The 14806-nt window shown below is 45.9% G+C and overlaps 1 protein-coding gene across 5 annotated transcripts in view; it reads right to left on the reverse strand.

Moving 5' to 3' along the window:
* Nucleotides 1-732: 732 nt before the first annotated feature.
* ZC3H7A (zinc finger CCCH-type containing 7A) overlaps nt 733-14806 on the reverse strand; it is a 36273-nt gene continuing 22199 nt past the window's right edge. For all 5 annotated transcript variants that reach the window (XM_053894427.1, XM_053894429.1, XM_053894430.1 and 2 more), the window contains 11 exons: nt 14105-14266; nt 12323-12519; nt 11947-12047; nt 11302-11483; nt 10339-10415; nt 9576-9709; nt 9014-9119; nt 6542-6650; nt 4488-4621; nt 2463-2626; nt 733-1647 (listed from right to left, as the gene is read on the reverse strand). In XM_053894427.1, the coding sequence (XP_053750402.1) occupies nt 1458-1647; nt 2463-2626; nt 4488-4621; nt 6542-6650; nt 9014-9119; nt 9576-9709; nt 10339-10415; nt 11302-11483; nt 11947-12047; nt 12323-12519; nt 14105-14266 (1556 nt within the window). In that variant the 3' untranslated portion in view covers nt 733-1457. The remainder of the gene's footprint in view (nt 1648-2462; nt 2627-4487; nt 4622-6541; nt 6651-9013; nt 9120-9575; nt 9710-10338; nt 10416-11301; nt 11484-11946; nt 12048-12322; nt 12520-14104; nt 14267-14806) is intronic.

Consider the following 14806-nt stretch of genomic DNA (forward strand, 5'->3'; position numbering starts at 1 on the left):
TGTCCTTGAAGGAGTCATGGGGCTTGCTTGTCCGTCTGCAGCCTCTGGTTCTTCTAAATGCTCTATTTGTCTCGTCTCACCACCACCAACTGTGCCTTCCTCTCCACCCTGGTTGGACTCACATGCAGAAAAAAGACCCTTCTCTGTTACCCCCTAAACCCGCTTAGTCAAGGCTGTCACGAGGGAGTGGCTTTGCCCAACCGTTTGGAGGCTGGTTACATCACAGCCCAGCAGATCTCTGTCTTCCAAGTCCGTCCACCGCGCCCCCTGACCCCCATCCCCAGCAAGGACTCGGCACTGGTAATACCCTCAGGATGTAGCAGCCCCCAAGCCCGACTGTCGGCCCTTCTCGCTCGCTGGGTCTCAGCCTCGGAAGCAGGTCAGGGTCCCACAGGACAGCTTAGCTCTGTCTCTGTCTCTGCCGGCCGTCCTGACATGCCTTCGGTGCTCTCCAGCAACCAACAATGCCAGTCATCTGTAGAAGCCCACAGCCCACACCTGAATGAAACAAAGAAGAGCCCCACAAGGGTTCACACGTCCCTGAACCAGAGAAGCTGCTTCTCACGCCAAATCTGGGAGAGCGCAGGACAGAGTGAAAAATCGCTTTCGTGTCTAATTTGCATCCTGCCACTAACTGCTTAAATAAAAGTGTTGAGAAAAATCAAACCTTGTGACGTTAGGTCCCAGTTTCAATAATTCTTTGTGGGCAAAGGATAACAGTGAAAAATGAAAGACCTCTATATATAAAATGTTTATTACAGGCAATATTGGTCCATACACTACACAATACCAACAGTACAAGTGTAATCTTTCAAAATCATCGTTTAAACAGCAAAAGACCAAGAAATAAAATTTGAGTCGACTGATTATTTTTCAAAATATTCTCAATGCACATTATCCTTAGTTCCCTTATTATAGTGAAACATACAAATACAGAAAAATACCCCATTTAACATGTACTAGTGTTAAATGGTTATTTGGCTTAAAATCTGAGTTAAGAAAATCCTTTTTAGCAACCTACGTACAGATAAGTAGCAAACTTTATTATATTAAACAAAGTCGTTCCGTTTCAAACCTGTGAAGAATTTCATCCATCATGTATTCCGGCCCTAGTGTCTACTCTCTCACCGCCGTGGTTCTGATCCAAAGGACCAACTCAAGGAGTCGTCTTAGACACAACCTCATCCTCTTCCCCAACACGCTTCATCCAAAAGTCTGTTCAACAGATGGCAACCGGGTAGCGGTCACTTCGCCATGCGATGCCAATGGTGCCACGAGAGCATGGCCAGACCTGTCAAACAGCCCGTTTTCCTACCTACTGTGGGTTGCTGCTCAGGAGGTACGATAGACGCCAATACAAGCAGAAAGTCTGCGGCTTCTCTGCCACGTGCCTGAGAACACTTTCCATTTTTTCTGGTCGATGCTCTGATTAGGTAACATACATAAAAGCCAGCATATTAGTTTAAATCTTTAAACAAAAAACTATATTTTCCAAAGTCATTATCATTTGGGGCGATTAAGTGATCTTTTCTTGCTTTGTTGAGCTTCATCTTTAGGGCGTCCCTCCGCTCTTCCCACTCGTGGAGCTCGGCGTTGCCGTGTGCAAACTTACAGCCGCTTCCTTCTGTGCAGGTGCCGTTCATATACCTGCGGGGCAAGTCAGCGTGGTGAGTGCCCGCAAGTGATTCACACAAACCTGAGGAGCACCTGCTTCACCAGCAAAAAAAACCCCCTTAGTTCAAAACCTTAACCCTACGGGAGTGACTATGACACAGCCTTGACATCCACAATGGAAAAATTAGTACTTTTAAATGTATTAATGAGAAATACCGATTGATGGGGCGGAAAAGACTACAGTCCTTCCTGATGCAGTGGAAGGAAATCTGAACTGGCAGCGAGGAAAAGACACCTTCCATGGTGTGGGGTATCACGTGCATCTAAACGGGGAAACTAAATATGAAGAGTGATTTAACAATATGAGGAGCAATTCAAAATCGTGGCTGGTGGCTAAAAGATGTTCTAGGTCCACTGAAAACAAAGGAGCGAGAGTCACGTTCTCCTCTGACCTAAGTTCCACACGTGCACTTGAATAGTCAGTCATTCAAAGGCAGTTTCAGCACTCACACACGCCAGCTACAGGGCAGGTTGTGCTTAGCGACCCGCCCTTGACGACGGGAAGGGGGTTGGGACAAATGCGAACACACGTACTTCTCTCTTCCGTTATCTCAAGACACTTCGGACCCGTATCAGCAGACCAGTGACTCTTGTCGCATGACCACAGAAGAGCGAACGAGCGTCCAAGGAGCAACCACCACTTTGAGCCCCGATCCGAGCATCCAGTGTTGGAGGACTCCACCCCCGGGTGATCCCCGCGCGCCGACCCAACGACCTGGCCTAACGACGACGTAATGGCCAGGAAAGCGGCGTGAGACCCGCCGTCCCCGCGGGGGGGCGCTACGTACCTATCGCAAACACTAAAATACCCTGTCGGAAAGCGGTGCTGCCAGCAATACTGGTCGTCCTCGGTGTGGAACACCTTCTCCTTGTGCTTCTCCGAGGAGATGTGGCCTTGCCACTGCTTCTCACTGTTGCAGTTCTTCCCACACATCCAGCAGTGAAAGTCGGCCTGGAGTGCACGAGAGACACGCGTGCCATCAGGGGTGCCGTGTGCCCCTGACAGGCCACACGCTGCTCAGGGAGGGCACCCGGATTGGGCACCACTTGACCTACAACCCCGCCTCCACTCTCGGGGAGCCTGTCTGGCCGGGGCGGGAGAGGGGGGAACCAGGCAGGAAGATCAAGCTCAAGCTCAGGGTCAGAAACAGGACCAAGAAAGGGATCCCAACACCAGGAGGCGGGCCAGGACACCGGCAGCAGCAGAGAGCGGGGGTGATGGATTCGGCCAGGTTCCGGGAGATCTCTGGCAGGGAGGTGACGGACTGGTGTGCAAACAAGGATGTCTGTGGGGAGGACGAGGGTTCATGAGAGGACCCTGGGGAGGAGGAACTCTTAAGGAACAGCTGAGAGGACGTGAAAGCCCGGGGCTCTGCAGCTGCATAGGGAGCAGCAGCCGCTCCATCCAGGGCACGTGAAGTGAGCCTCCTACTACGGGCCACACTCGTGCCAGGGACCAGGAAAGTCCAGACGCTGAGAAGACACTGCCCCTGGGGCACAGATGGCACGGAAGGAACTGTGCTCAGGTCGCTGTAGGTACGACCACAGATGCAAGCTGTAAGGTCTGAGCAGTGGTTCCCAACTGGCTAAGAATCATGTGCACACAGGTAAGAACAGATTCCTGAAGGCTTCCTGCGAGATCGTCACTATGTCTGGGGGACAGATGAAGATCCACCTGACTGAACAGCCCAGGTAAATCTCAAGACCCAGGAAGTCCAGGTGACCCTGCTTTGGGAACACAGGAACAAGGTGTCAAGGGAGTGAGCGCTGCACCCTGGCACAGGAGGGAGAGTTCACAGGGCACATCCCCAGGCACACACGTGGGGCAAGGCCAGGCCCCAGACGTGACCCAATCCAGCTGAATCAATTACGGGGAGGTGCCAAAATATAAACCAAGAAATAGGAAACGGGATAATGCACACACCCATGTCATCTTTAAAAAACAAGCCAGGCAGGGGCGCCTGGGTGGCTCAGTCGGTTAAGCATCTGACTTTGGCTCAGGTCATGGTCTCGCAGTCTGTGATTTCAAGCCCTGCGTCGGGCTCTGTGCTGACAGCTCAGAGCCTGGATCCTGCTTCGGATTCTGTGTCTCCCTCTCTCTCTGCCCCTCCCCTGCTCGCACGTGTGCTTGTGCTCTTTTTCTCTCTCTCAAACATAAACAAACAAACAAAAGCCAGACAGAACTATGGATGAGGAAGAAATATGTCAAAGATACGTAAACGTAGCCTGGCAAATACAGACTGGATCTGGTCCGTCTGGGAAGGGGAACAAATGGGGTTCTAACTCTGTAACATTTTATTTATTTCACAGAAGAAAATACAACAAACTGCTAACATGGTAGCTTCAAGGTATTCATTATATTATCCTTTACTTTTATAAAAAAAAAAAAAAAGTAAAAGAAAACCAAAACAGTACAAAACCACAGATGACTTAATGTCTCCAGTGAACCTTGGAGCCAGAGGCCAGACACTGGCACGTAAGGCGGGAATGCGGGCATAGCACCCACATTTCCCAAACATCTTCTGGGGCCCGGCACTGGGGTAAATGCTCCAGGACCCATCCTGCTTCGCTTACCCATCACAACCCCACTCAGGGCGCTCGATGACTTGCCCAGGCTACAGGCTAGTAAGAGGGGACACAAGCACTTAGGCTCAAAATTCTCTGCCTCCAAAGTCAGGAAAAGCATTTTCTAGAATCAGGAGGCGTAAGCTAGGGGCCCAAGGCCACCTGAGGGAGGAGCGTGGGCAGCAGGGAGCCAGGCTGCGGGAAAGGAGAAAAGAAGGACGAAGATAGAAGGACCCCTGGGGACTCACAGTAACTTCAGCGTAATCTGTCGGCATGTGGATTTGTTTTCCGTTCTCCTTGTTTGATTGACTGGCTACATCATCGCTTTTTTCATTTTTTTGACTCTTTAGCCAGAGCTCATAAAACTGCTCCATATCTTGTACTAAAGAAAAATGAATCGATTTCAGCAGATTTGAATACACCATTGAAATACACACAAGATCATGCAGACCTTTTGTATCAGGTGGCGTACGTTTTCAAGAGGAAAGCGAGACGGTGGAACAGAGACGGATTACAGTAGGCGTGGAGAGGGGCCACATCCATGCAACGGGTAAACTCTGGTGGGTATGAACCAAATTCCGGACTGTTAGACCACAAGCACTAGTCTTCAAGATGAATTAACTCCTCCCTACGTTTGCAAGACACCTTGGGGGTGCTGAAAATTCAGTAACTATTATAAGGATATTGCTAAAAAGAAAGCCTCTCAATGCTTCACACTGCCCCCAGATAAATACTCATGATCACTGCCATAATCACATAGCCACTTACACGACTCGGGGCCCAGAACAGATATGCTCCTCACTGTCTACTGAAAAAGACGAGAAACGCACTACCACTGGGACCATGATTCTGACCCTGACGGGAGCCCATCGAGTGAAGCCGCCATCCCTGAGGATTCACACGCTGGGGTGCAATTTACAACAGCACAACTGTGACCAGGTCTTGGGCAGTGGCCACAAGCTGCTTCCTACAGTACGAGCAAGTGCGTTCAGCAGTACTGGCGAGTGCTAACGCCAGGTTTCTCAACCTCAGTGCTGGTGACATTCTGGGCCAGATAATTCTTTGCTGTAGGGGGCTGTCCTGGGCACTGTGGGATATTCAACGGCATTCCCGGACTCTACCCGCTGGATGCCAGAGGACATCCCACCTAAGTCACAACAATAATAACGTCTCCAGACGTTGCCAAACGTCCCCAGGGGAGAGGGGAAGTCTGGCCAAATTCATCCCCGGCTGGGAAATCTGGGAATGAGGTTATGATCCAGAAATTGGCTTTGAGGGGGCGCCTAAGTCCGACTTTGGCTCAGGTCATGATCTCACTGCTCGTGAGTTCAATCCCCGCGTTGGGCTCTGTGCTGACAGCTCAAAGCCTGGAGCCTGCTTCGTGTTCTGTCTCCATCTCTCTGCCCCTCCCTCGCTCATGCTCTCTCTCTCTCTCTCAAATAAATAAAATGTAAAAAAAACCTTTTTTTAAATGGGCTTTGTTGCCTACCCAAGTGTTTCTTACAATACATCATCAGACTGGGAGGAGAGATAACCCAGAAATCCTTCGTTCGGACCAGTGGTAACAGGAATCACCACCAGAACCCTGGTGTGCAAGAACACCTTCAGTAAGGCCCGACCGCATGTCCCTCCTCCAAACAAGACAGCGGGAAGGAGTCCCCTCCACACGTCCCCAAACGTGAACACTGGTGAAACATGGTAGGTGACACGCTTAAATCTGAACGGTTCACGTAATTCAGAGATCGCGGATCTTCAGCAGTTGGTCAATTTCCATCAGTCTGCTAGAGAGTAAACAACACCAATTCCTGCCCTTGCAGCCAACCTTTCTGATCAAAAGTCAAAGGCTGTCTGAGGCTCCTCTCAAAGACTCCCACAATGAACATGCAGTGTGACCAAGGCACACGTTCTCTCCGCGGGCCTCTGAATCTGAGCCTGTTCTCCCGGTGAGGCCTCCTTGAAGAAACTTTCGATTCTAGCCCGATTGGGGGGGGGGGGGGGCCTTGGCTCTTCACAATAGGAGCAGACGGTCTGGCGCAGGTGGTCAGGAAGGACTGAACTTCCCAGACCACCTTTCAGGAACACATCTGTGTCACATGCAACCCTACGGATCCACACCCAGCTCTGCCCTGAGCAAACACAGATCAGAGGTCAGGCTCTGCTCCCCTGACTCAACGGCACGACTGTGCGGGATGCGAGCCGCTCTCTGCGTTCGCGGTGAGCTCGCATGTTTCCAGGGAGGAAGGAGACTTCCCCACAAGCTATACTTTGTGGTCAACAGGCCACAGTCAAGACAGCAACTTACTGCCATTCTCTTTCATGTACGTCCACACTTCCCGCTCCTCGGGGCTATGAGCAAACGAGCAGTTCCCAACATACTGACACTTCTTCCCGGAAGCAATATGATTGCACAGCTGTACCAAAAAAAAAAAAAAAAAAAAGAATATGCTTTAAGACAAGAGTACATTCAGTAAAACTGCCTAGTTTTTACTGAGGCCAAATAAGCATTATTCTCTGTGCTAGTGCTGAGTAACATAATTATTAAATAAGATTACTTTATATTCAAATGGACTCTAAGCCCAACATACAGGAGATGAGATTAAGCTTTCTATCTTGAAATTTTTCAAAACAGTATCTCCAACGGAAAAAAAGTAAGGAACTGGGAGATGGAACATTTTCATACAAGAAAATGTCAACAATCTCCCTTGTTCAGAGTATCTGCTTTTAACGCATCAGAGCATTTGACCTACAGAGCGCAGCTCTCCGGCCCCCTTGGTCTGACAGCTCCCACGCTCTCCCTGCCTAATGCCCACCAAGCCTCCTTGTCAGCTTCTGGGAGGCAGTAAAGAAGCTGCAGGTACTAAAGAGTCTCGGGAAAAAGCTCGGCCACTCAGCTGACCCATCACCAACACTGGCAGCGAATCTCACCCTCCACGCATTCGCTATGCACTGTTTGGGGAAGATTATGACAGTGGCCAGGCCATCCAGCTACACCCCTCTGGTTATCTGCATTGTGCTTTTACAAAGTAAACACAGGGAAATTGGTAGGAAAATGAAGTGAGAGCGATCAGCAGGACACAGACGTCTCTAAGGACCACAACTATCAAGAAAACCTCCATCACTGAGACAGCTCATTCTTAAATAGCATCAGTGTGCTTGTCTTCACAGAGCACACATTCCAGTACAACGAACCTTTGGCTTAGTGTGTGCTTCAACAGACGCTGGCCCAGCCTTCCAATCTTCCGCATAAAGCGAAACCCCAGTAAGTACTTAGTCGGGTACTACTAGGGAGACATTTACCATAGTCTTTCAAAGTTCAACGATAAGGAACAGGGAAAAGAGAAGATAAAGGAGAGGAGGCCGGCCACTGTGCTGGGTTTTTACATAACACCATCTCATGTAATCTTCCCTATGATGTAAATATTCCCATTTGCAGATGAGCAAACTGAGGCTGAGTAACTTGACCAGGACCCTTCTGGCAGACCCTGAAGCCCATTCTCTTTCCACCTCACCATACTGTCTACACACATGCACACACAGAGTATTATTTCTTCTTTTAGGAAAAGGATCCCTTAGCAATAAAAAGAGAAAAAAAAAAAAAAGAGGAAATGAGCCACTGTAACATTGCACAGCAGTACGGCACGTCCAAGATTAATAAGGAATCATGAGAAGTCCTGGCGGCTGGACTAAAACCGTTCTCAGTCGCCCTCGTGTTAACAAAGAATGAGGAGCACACGCACCACCTCGTCTTTTAAAGCATCAGATGCCAATGGTTCCAATAAGCCTTCTTCCCCTCCTCGGAGGCCCACTGATGACATCACTTGGATGGAGGGGTCTAAAACCACGGTGGATGAAACACAAATGTACCGCCTCCTTCAGACACTGACCTGGTGACCTGCGTAAGTTTACAAAACGCAAGGCACTCTGGGTGATGGGGAATCAACGTGCCTCTTCCTCTTCCTTCATTCTGTTGGGCAATTCAGAGGGGGTGGGGCCTCATTTACGAGGGGGGTCTGTGATACATCCCACTGCTTCTCTGGGCAAATCTCTCTTCCTGTCTGCCGTCGGGACAGACAGTTTACTACCTGTCAATGCTCTAAGTGTCCCCGTTCACTCACACAGTGGAACCCTCCGCTGTCTCATGAAGGGCGAAGTCCAGAGCCAACTCAAGGGCTTTGCTCGGACGGTCATCTTTAAAATCACGTAAGGCACCAGAGGGTAGCAAGATGACATGTGCCACCTCCTGAATGAAATACTACCCGAACGGTCAGCTGGTCTGCTATTTTCGTTCTCTGGGTTTTTGATGATCACGTGCCTCTCACACTCAACATTTTTCCTGGGGGTTACTTTTAGAAAAGCCTACAAAGGGGGGTATCTTTTAGCTCGTATCCACGACTTGAGTCAAAGAAACTTGTCAATAGTATTCGTAGTAACACAAGTTTGATGTCAAAGCCAAGGAATCAGATCTCAATGAAATTCTCCCCCACTCACTCCCCAAGTAATTCATCTGAAAAATAAGTTAGGTCATGCCCATAATTCTTTCTTGAGTCCACTGTCTATTTCCTTTTTCTGAGTAACTCCTCCAATCCCAGTCAATCTGAAAACTGTCACAGAGCCACACGCACAAAAGGGGAAGGAAAGCAACGGGACCATTTGAAAATTGTATCATTTCAACGAGCATTTAAAGGTCTCCAAGTTTCGTTCTCAATCACTACTACTTTCTAATGATTTGAAATGCCTAATAAAAAAAAAAGTGGCTTAAAAATTACGTATGTACATCAAACTGTAAAGGCATTTGTTTCTTTGTGGGGAGAGGACGAATGTTCATCCACTTCTTACGTTCGATGGACATCACTCTCATCGCGCGCCGATCTCTGGTCCACCTAAGAAACATGGGAGTTCAGAAAAAACAAAGACACACTGGCACAGGCAGCATATAAGGAATATAAAGGAACAGGTACAACGTTCGTACCTGAAGGACCAGAGATTTTTCTCAACCCTTCTCAAAGAAATGCCTTATGATTCTCCCATTTCACTTCCTATTGATATTTGTTAACAAACATTCCCTTTGAACCCTGAACAAAGAACCAATAAGGAAAGATCAGGAATCTGACTGAATTCTTATCTATGAAATCGTAAAAATCTCTTCCCTTTGCTTTGCAATCACTCCTACATTATCTACTTTGCTCTGCTCTCTTCAAAGTCAATCGTTTTTTCTTATACGTATGATTTTATACCCAAGTAACAGAGAATCATGAAACAGGCAATGTTTACACACACACACACACACGTGCGCACATGCACACACACACACACACAAAGACATACACACTACTTACGAGTGCCTTGCTTTTGCACTACAATATTTTCTGTTCTTGTCTGGTTCAATGACTTGACCATTTCTCAGACACTGAGCACACACAAATTTTATCTTCATATTAAGAGATCCAGGCATTAGCTGATTGCCAAGTACCTTAAACAATTAAAACCGAAGTTTTACTTTTAACAGAATACCAGTTTTCTGACAACAAAATTCTGAATTGCCACGTATTTCTTTTTTCATAATAGCATACAATTTCTGGTACTGTCTGGTTTGATGAGTTGACCATTATATACATTACCTGATAACGAAATCTCCAGTTCCCACCCAAACGCAAGAGAATATGATAGAAGCAGATTATCAATGCCACAACTCAATTTGTGAAAGCCAGCTCTGAAGGGAGACAACTAGAAATCGGGGGTGGAGGGGAGAAAGCACTTCTGGCAGCTGGGAAGCAGAACCACACACAGTCTACCTACCTCCCTTACTCCCGGGGTCCCCATGGTCCAAGCACCCAATTGTTTTGCCAATTAAACTGAGTAAGAAAACTGTATCCTGCCATCTTGGCAGGTATCATGGGCTGGCTGATTTTTTTTTTTTTTTTTTTTTTTTTACGATGATCACCTAAAATTTGGAATTCGTTTTCACATTAAACAATAACTCAAGTCACTGAACAATAAGGAAAGAAGCTGACTGCAAGTGGAAACTACATCTGCCAAATGACCTCCATTAAGCCGCTCCAGAAAGGACACCAAACGCAGCGAGTCTATGAGAGAACATACCTGAGCCCCAGGTACGCTGGCTTCCAGATTTTGCCAGTATCGTTTAGATTCTTGAGCGATGGCATCGTGTGAGATACCTGTGAAACGTACAAGCCTTCCTTTAGGCTCACCCTCTACATATCAACAGTCCACCAGCCCGATCACAGCCTCAACTCCCCCGCCATCCCCTACGCAGCATAAACCGTCACCAAAGGTGAATGCCCATCACGTCCCTCTTTTTCGCAACAGGATATTTACAAATACAGCTCTTGGTGCCTTCTAGGGAGTCTCTCGACCTCACAAAAGCATACTACGTGCGTGAACTGGTACCAGCAATTAAGTGCATGAGGCAATTCTGAAAATAAGCCACTCTAAAAATAACGGTTTATAGCCGAGGATAAAATGAATGGTGTTGCCGTATCGGGATGATGGAGAAAGTTGTCTGATAGTGCTTTGTCAAACCCTGACGGCTCCTGAGGAAACGTTTTTTTAAAATTGCTTTTAGTCTTCATTCCGGTACAGTTAACATCCAGTGTTATATTAGTTTCAGGGGTACAACAGCTCATTGAGCACTTCTACACATCCTGGCGCTTATCCCCACCATACATCCTGCCCACTCATTCCTTAACCCCCATCTCCTGTTTTACCCCCCCTCCCCTGCCAGCCCCCCTCCCCTCTGGTAACTATGTTTGTTCTATGACTTAAGAGTCTCTTGCTTGGTTTGAGGAGCCTTTTTTTTTTTTTTTTTCAACGTTTAGTTATCTTAGAGAGAAAGACATGGCACAAGTGGGGGGGGCGGGGCAGACAGAGGGGGAGACACCGAATCCGAAGCAGGCTCCAGGCTCTGAGCTGTCAGCACGGAGCCCGACCCGGCGCTCGAACCCCAGAACTGAAACCATGACCTGAGCCGAAGTCGGACACTTAACCGACCGAGCCGCCCAGGCGCCCGGTGAGGAGCCATTTCCTAATCATGCACCGACCTACCGGTTTCATTTTGCAGTATCCAGACTTTCAGTTCTACAAGACTATGCGCATAAAAGCACTCATCTTCCCTTAAGCAGCCATACCGGACCTCATGGCGACATAAATCAAGCTGACACTGACCATGAAAAGAACGTATTTTGGAGTATTTTACCGTTGTCTCTCGCAAGATGTGGACAAGGCACCTAAGATAAAAACGGAGTGACACATTATTGTTCTACCCTAGCTTTTTCAAAGGAAAACAAATAAGTAAATATATATAACGTCAAGTTCTAGACTGAAAATACATGCTAAATCTTTACCAGAAAAAACAAGTCCCTTTACACAATTGTTGGATTAACGGGGGGTGGGGCGGGTGGGGGGGGTGGATAATTACACCATAAATTAGGCCATAAAATACTGAAATCCATGTCATGAGAAGCTACACATCAATAATGCTTTTTTGTATTAAACATAAATTTCATAAACCACTTAAAAATTCCCAGCAAAATATACTAACAGACATTTTTAAATAGTCATCATCTTTCAAAACAGCAACAAGGAAAAAGCACAGGGGTAAAATGCCTGGGCAAACACTACTCTGGTTTTATTTGGGTCTAAAGACAGAATCTATTGTGTCACTAGAAAAATTAGAAACTACCAACATACTTATTGTCTTCAAACTCATGCTTTGTAACCGGGTGAGAACAAGAAGTAGAATTATCTTTATTTCTTTTACTTATCATTCTAGGCTTATGATCAAAACATTTCTGGAACAGACAGAGAAGAAGAATTACCACAACAACATCACACAAATTAGAACTTTTGTACCATACTTATGCACATACTTATACATTACAAACTGATGCCAACTAATATCTCATAGGAAGTTTTTGCATTCTCTTGGATACTGGGAGGTGCGACTATTGGCTGAATGAACGCTCACCATGTAGCAGGACGTGTGCTAAGTATTTTATATTTCTGGGCTTGCAAGTCAGGAACGATCACCAATTTTATGTCAGAAAATAAGGTTTGGAGATAGTACCTCACAGAGGAATATAAACTCTCCAAGATGCTCTTGGAGAAGTTTGAATACAGTGAGGTTGATCTTTCCATTGCCACCAAAGAAAGCCTCTCTGCTGAACGCCCCTTTCCGCTCCAGTGTCCAGATATCTATCTCTTCTTGGCAATAAGCAAATGTGCAGTGGCCTGAATATCTACATTCCTCCTCAGCAGCAACATCTAGAAAGACAGACCATCAAAAGACATTTAAAACACAGCCATCGGTTTGGGTTTTTTTGGTTTTTGACTTTTTTTAGTGTTTTCTTTCTTTTTGAGAGACAGAGAAAAACAGCAAGTGCTCAAGCCGGGGAGGGGCAGAGAGACAGGGAGACAGAGGATCCGAAGGAGGCTCTGTGTTGACACTAGAGAGAACGATGCAGGGCTCAAACACACGAACCATGAGATCATCACCTGAGCCCAAGTTGGACGCTTAACCGACTGACCCACCCAGGTGCTCCTAGTCGTTGTTTCTTCAAAGCCAATGATTATGAAACATTTTTAGGGCACCAGCTGAACCTCTATAGCTCACGGATAGCTTCAAGCAATGATACACATTTTACTATGCAGGGATGGAACTCACTCTAGAACGATAGCACCACGGGTCTGGATTATTTTTATTTTTGATGGGGAAAAGGCTCTCACATACTCCACCTAAGTTTAAAAAATCACTTAAGAGACATTCAAAAGCACATTCAGATGAAGCAATCTGACAAAAATGAATACAGGGGCGCCTGGGTGGCTCAGTCAGTTAAGCATCTGACTTCGGCTTAGGTCATGATCTCACGGTTTGTGGGTTCGAGCCCCGCATCAGGCTCTGTGCGGACAGCTCAGAGCCTGGAGCCTGCTTCAGATTCTGTGTCTCCCTCTCTTTCTGTTCCTCCCCTGCTTGTGCTCTGTCTCTGTCTCTCTCAAAAATAAATAAAGATTAAAATTGTTAAAAAAAAAAATTGAATATATAAAGTTCTCTCAAAAGCAACTTAAAAGAATATTTTCAAAGCCTCAGTTCAATATTCTGATTCTGTTTAGACTCAGCAAGGGAACCTAAAGTGTAAGACGGTTTTCTGTTTAAAACCTGTTTAAAATTGGCCAAAGCCCGGTTTCCATAACCATCTATACACACAGGCACTGGGGTGCCTGGTTGGCTTAGTCGGTTAAGCCTCTGACTCTGGCTCAGATCATGATCTCATGGTTCGTGAGTTCGGGCCCCACGTCAGGCTCTGTGCTGACAGCTCAGAGCCTGGAACCTGCTTCAGATTCTGTGTCTCCCTCTCTCTCTTCTCCTCCCATGATCATGCTGTCTCTCTCTCAAAAATAAATAAACATTAAAAAATCCACACACACACACAGACACAAGCACTGAAAGAAGTTAAAAACAAAGGTAAAAATAATATAAAAGATACAAATGTCTCAATCCAAGGAACTTTTAATTCTACCTACACATTTTTAGGGGCACCTGAGTGGCTCAGTTGGTTAAGCGTGTGACTTCAGCTCACGGCATGATCTCACAGTTTGTGAGTTCAAGCCCCACGTCGGGCTCTGTACTGACAGCTCAGAGCCTAGAGCCTGTTTTGGATTCTGTGTCTCCCTCTCTCTCTGCCCCTCCTCCACTCACTCTCTGTCTCTCTCTCAAAAATAGACATTAAAAAAAAAAATTAACTCTACCTACACATTTTTAATAACAGTAATACTGGAATCATTATAATAAATGTAACAAATCATTTACCACTAATGTCATGCACACCAATTAAGTAATTATAGTACATACCTTTACATATATAATAAGGTCCTTCATAATTTGTTTTTGTTGGTCTTGGGCGTATTTTTTTCCATGATTTATCTTCAACATTCTTTATTCTACCAATTAAAATATCTTTCTTACATTTATGATCTATATTAGCATGGTAAGTGAAATCCATTAACTTAGGGCCTGAAAAAGATGTAAAAAAGGATTGCTCATAGGCACAAAGAGCGACATTTCATTTTACAGGCACATTTACAAGCAGACGGATATTGATTATTAAATTCCCACAAAAATCCTATTTTTATAACCCCTTAATGTAAATAAGCTACCGAAGTAATTTGTGCCTTTTATATGCTATTTGTCAGAGAACACAAAGTTTTATTCAACACCAGTGCCCTGAAAACATACTTATTTAACTATGAGGACAGGAATTCTGATGGCTTCTAAAGGGAAAAAAATACCCTGAAATATACCTAACTAAGAAAGAAAACGAATTTAGGCTTTGGTTTCGGATAAGTTGTGTTTATATCACCTGACTTGGGGATAATGAAACAAACCAGCAGAAAAGACTTTATAAACACTGTGTCAGATACTGGTCTTAAAATGCTTTTTTTCTAGTTCTTGCTTTATTTGAAAATGATCACATTTTTGAATATATATATAGAAAAGTAAAGAATTTCATAAAAATTTCAGTAAGACTTCATCATCAGGTAAGGTATTCTAATC

The sequence above is a fragment of the Panthera pardus genome, unplaced genomic scaffold, assembly GCF_024362965.1.
Source record: "Panthera pardus isolate Hobbes unplaced genomic scaffold, ASM2436296v1 HiC_scaffold_5, whole genome shotgun sequence".
Lineage (NCBI taxonomy): Eukaryota > Metazoa > Chordata > Mammalia > Carnivora > Felidae > Panthera > Panthera pardus.